The sequence below is a fragment of the Galeopterus variegatus genome, unplaced genomic scaffold (assembly GCF_000696425.1).
Source record: "Galeopterus variegatus unplaced genomic scaffold, G_variegatus-3.0.2 Scaffold12123, whole genome shotgun sequence".
NCBI classification, from domain to species: Eukaryota; Metazoa; Chordata; class Mammalia; order Dermoptera; family Cynocephalidae; genus Galeopterus; species Galeopterus variegatus.
Window position 1 is genome coordinate 3,059 of NW_007738234.1, and position 4,262 is coordinate 7,320.

Consider the following 4,262-nt stretch of genomic DNA (forward strand, 5'->3'; position numbering starts at 1 on the left):
GCCACCCTGATGGCCTCCTCCCCCCAGCCCTGGGGACAGCCCCCTGAAACCTGTGATCCCATGAAGAGAGAGAGAGCTGGCAACCAGGAACACCAGGCCCTATGTCATCCCTCTAAGTCCAGGCAGCCAGGGCCCGCGTGTGTCCGACAGGGCATGGAGACGATGCCGGGCCAGAAAAGACCATGGAGAGAGGGAGCGTGGAGATTGCCAGCCCGTGGACCCCTGCCTGGGGAGGGAGGACAGCTGCGCAGGCACAGGCCAGGGGCAGGAGGGCAGGAGTGGTCTCCACTTGTTCTGTGGTCCCCAGTGAGGGAGGGAGGACAGTCCCCCCATCTGTGATGCTTAGGGAAACAAGACAGAGTGGGACTGAGAGTGCTTGATGGGCGACTCTTGGGGAAGCGTCTCAGGGTCGAACGCAGCTTCCCTGGGGATACTGGGACACGTGGGCCAAAGGGGATCTCACTGGTGTGGAAGAGATTCGCTCCTGGCCACGAGGTGCCAGGTGAAGCCCCCAGGAGCCTCCACATGGTGCCAAGAGGGTGGTCCCAGAGCAGCATGTGTGGAGCTGGTGCTACGACCGAGGTTCCTCTGTGGGGTGGACCCACGGCAGCCACAGGCTTCATTTGGGGTCTGGGTCTCTGGCCCAGGGGCCTATTTGCTTCTCCTCCATGTCTCGACCTAAGTCTCGGGTCGACTGGTCATGAAAGAGGTTTCGGGGCTGTGTACTCACCACGTGGCCCTGGAGGGGTTGTACCGACTCTCCCCAGTTTAGGGTCAAGACCCAGCATGCAGCCCTCAAAGGGTTCTGAGACGCGCAGCAGGGGACCCACACCCCACCCCGGGGCCTTACAGAGGCAGGTCTCTGATGGTTTTCCCGAAGTCCGGGCTGCTTGCCACCTTTGGGCCACCGTCTTTCAACTGGTGCGTTTCCGATGCTCTCATGACCACGTAGCGCTGGGAGCCTGCGAGGACAGAGTAGGTGGAAGCCCTGTCCTGACGTCCCACCCTCCTGGGTTTGGGGATGGAGGGTGCAGGAAACTGTGTGGGGACACATGGCGTGATGGCTGGAGGTGTTGGAGGCCACCGTGGGACCAGCGGGAGGGAGAGGTGAAGGGGCCCACCTGGTCGGGGCAGACAGCACCCACCTGGCAGCTGCCGAGGATAGCCGAGGAGGGGGATGGCGATGAGGAAGGCGGCCACCCCGGCGCCCAGGAAGCCGATCCACCAGGCACCGACCCACAGCGGGCTCTCGGTGGTCAGCTCCGTCCTGTCGGAAGAGGCAGCGGCACCTGGGTCAGCATTCGGCCCAAGCACATCTTCCACGGTACACACACACACTGGGTGACCATCTGGCTCCTCTGAGCAGACCTCTGGGTCCCTCTGCACACTGGTTAACACAGGCCCACAGAACTGCTGGCCAGTGGTCCCACCCCCTCCTTGCAGACTAAAGCAAACCCCAACTATGGCTTGGCCATCCCCTGGACAGATGGCTCCATGCCCTGACCTGCATACTCGGAGACCTGGGGAGGCAGCCTGCCCAGGTCTGTGATGCTTAGGGAAACACATCCGTGTGGTCTCCTCAGACCGAGACCACAGCAGGGTTGGGAGTCTAGGAGGGACAAGCTATCCAAGTAACAGCAGGGTCAGGCATCCCTCCCACACCAGTGCGGAGGGTGACAGTGCAGAGGGTGACAGGTGGCATCTCTGGCGCCTCGTGAGGCTCAGGGAATGGCGGGCTCAGCTCGAGCTGGCTGGGAGCTCCCTACAGAGGAACGATTATAGGGTGTGACTGCAACCTTCTCACAAGCTCTCTTCCAAATTGAGAGGTTAAGTGAGGAAGAGCCGTTGGGTTGCACGGCCACAGAGAATGGTGGAACCCCAGCCAAGCTCTGGGCTCTGGGCACACGCCATCGCAGGGAGAAGGGAGAGGGAAGGCAGAGAGGGATGGAAGGGATGCAGGAGCTCAACACCCAGCAAGGCAACAGACGGCTGCAGCAGCTCCTGCTTTATTCTGACACTGAAATGCAACAGCTCCCACCAGGATGGGACCTCATTTGCGTCCCCCCTTGCACAAAGAGGGCCAGATCCTGGAGTCAGAGGGGGCGCAGAGCATGAGCAAAGTGCACAGATATGCACACCTGGCCCCAGATTGCCAACCCAGGTCAGAGGTGGATTTTGTAAGATGGCAGAGGCGCCATCTGTAAAAACAGGCCCAAGGAGCAGCAGTGTCCAAGGCACGCCTTAGGACAGTCAGGAGAACTCAGCAGGAGCAGACCCTCCACGTGAAGGGCAGGAGACAGAGCCACCCCCAGAGCCCTGCCCAGTCAGCGGTCAGCAAAGACGCACTACCTTCTTCTCTTCTCTGTCTCTCTCTGTGCTTCTGTCTCTCCTTGTGTCTCTGTGTGTGTGTCTCTCTCTCTCTGTCTCGCCCTGTCTCTCCTGTGTGTCTCTCTCTCCCTCCCTCTTGCTTTCTCACTTTCCTGCTTGAATTTACAAAAACAAGCATTATAAAAAAAAGACAGAAAAAAATGAAAGAATCTCATGTGGGCAGCAGGAAAAGCTGCCATCAGTTCCACAAGGGCATTAGAGAAATGTAGCCAGGGCTCGCCTGGCTTCAGAAGTGCTTGGGCCTGGGGCTGCCATCCGTCTGCCTGGCCCCCTCCCCAGGCCAGGATCTCAAAGCCACCCACAGACCCCTGAATCAGCCAAAATCAAGGCCAGCCCTGGACTTTGTCCTGCTCGGTAGGGCCAAGAACTCCCACCATAGCTGCTCAGTGAGGTCCACCTCTCAGGGCCGTGGGGCCCTGCTGCTGCACAAGCACTCGGCGATCCCCATGTGGGCACAGCTGCTGGGACAGGCAGGGTGCACCCGAGGCCACTTACCGTCGACCCATTTCCGTGAAGATGTTCAGCAGGGTGCCTCCAATCAGGTAGCCGGCTGCAGGGCCCAGGATAGCCGCGGTGTAAAAGACAGCTGCAGAGAATCAGAGGTGTTGGGGCCCACATGCCACCCTGGGGGCCATGTGGGACCATGCCAGGCCTACCTCCTAAGAGAAGCCCCCATAAACACATGTCTGCCCCCCAACTGTGGACCCCTTGAAGTCCGGGTCTGCCTGTGCAGCCTCCCCAGGGCCTGACATCTGGTAGGTGTCGACGTTTAAAAATTTCCCCCAAAGCCAACTGTGGATGTCACCTGGACTCTTTCCCCCAAGACAGAGCAAAGATCCTCACACCCAGTTTGCAGGGTGTGGGCATCTAAGTAGCACCCCAGACCTTCCAGAGAGAAACAAGGGACCCGCGGGTGGGAAAAGGGCCCCTCACTCATGTCCCTTAGATCAGGATTTGGAAGGGCCAGTGTGGCAGTAGGACCTCTGGCTGGAGTGGTGTGACCCCCAAACTCCTTTGGTTCCTGGGACACAGCTGTCAGGTGATTGAGATGATCGATTCCAGGTGGACATTGGGAAGCTGAGCGCATAACCAGAATCCAGCCAGGCCACTGAAGTGCCAACCCGCTGCTTTCTGTGACCCTTTCAAGGTGCCTTTCCAGGAGAGCCAAGCCACAGCGGAGGGACATGGAGAAGCAGGTGGTGGGTGGCTCAAGGGCCCTGTCCCTCCTTGCTTATCTGCACACAAAACTCTCCTTTCCAGGTAAACGTGAGGGTCTTGGCAGAAGCCTGAGGCTCTGTAGCTGGCTGACCCAGGCACCACCCTGTGCTCATGACCCGGGCCCCAGAGCCCCACAAGGTGGCTGAGACTGTGTGGGGGGGTTTTGCTGAGGTTCCTGGGCACGGTGGCCTGAGCCCTTAGTGGGGGCTTCATAAGAAAGACAGCATTGCCTCAGTCACCTTTGGTGCACAGTTAAGCCACCACGCACCTGCGATCTCATGCAGGAACACCTGGGCCAGGTGAACAGGGGGTGCACAGAAAGGCTGGGGACGGGGCCAGGCTCCGAGTAGGCTTAGCACTGGCCATTTTCACTCATGCTTCCACCCCTGGCCACCCACACTCGCTCTTCCCTGCCAGCCCCACTCACCGATGTAGACAGGCGAGTAGCTGGACTTGACGTTCTCATCCAGGTAGGTGACACCCAGCGTGTAGAGTGGCGTGGCGCCGACGCCATGCAGGAACTGGCCCAGCATGAAGACCAGCCGGTAGCTGGACAGGCCTGAGCTGCTGTCTGCACACGCCATGCTCCGGTTAGCTGGGCACGTCCCGACCCCCTGGTCGGCCTCCACCTCATAGCGGCCGGCGGTGAAGTGAGG

At 60.0% G+C, this 4,262-nt stretch overlaps 1 protein-coding gene across 1 annotated transcript in view; it reads right to left on the reverse strand.

Annotated features, from left to right (window-relative positions):
- Window positions 1-436: 436 nt before the first annotated feature.
- LOC103610950 (solute carrier organic anion transporter family member 4A1-like) overlaps window positions 437-4,262 on the reverse strand; it is a 5,221-nt gene continuing 1,395 nt past the window's right edge. The window contains exons 2-5 of the mRNA XM_008595003.1: window positions 4,034-4,235; window positions 2,884-2,974; window positions 1,146-1,267; window positions 437-962 (exon numbers count right to left, since the gene is read on the reverse strand). Coding sequence (XP_008593225.1) covers window positions 847-962; window positions 1,146-1,267; window positions 2,884-2,974; window positions 4,034-4,235 — 531 coding nt within the window. The 3' untranslated portion in view covers window positions 437-846. The remainder of the gene's footprint in view (window positions 963-1,145; window positions 1,268-2,883; window positions 2,975-4,033; window positions 4,236-4,262) is intronic.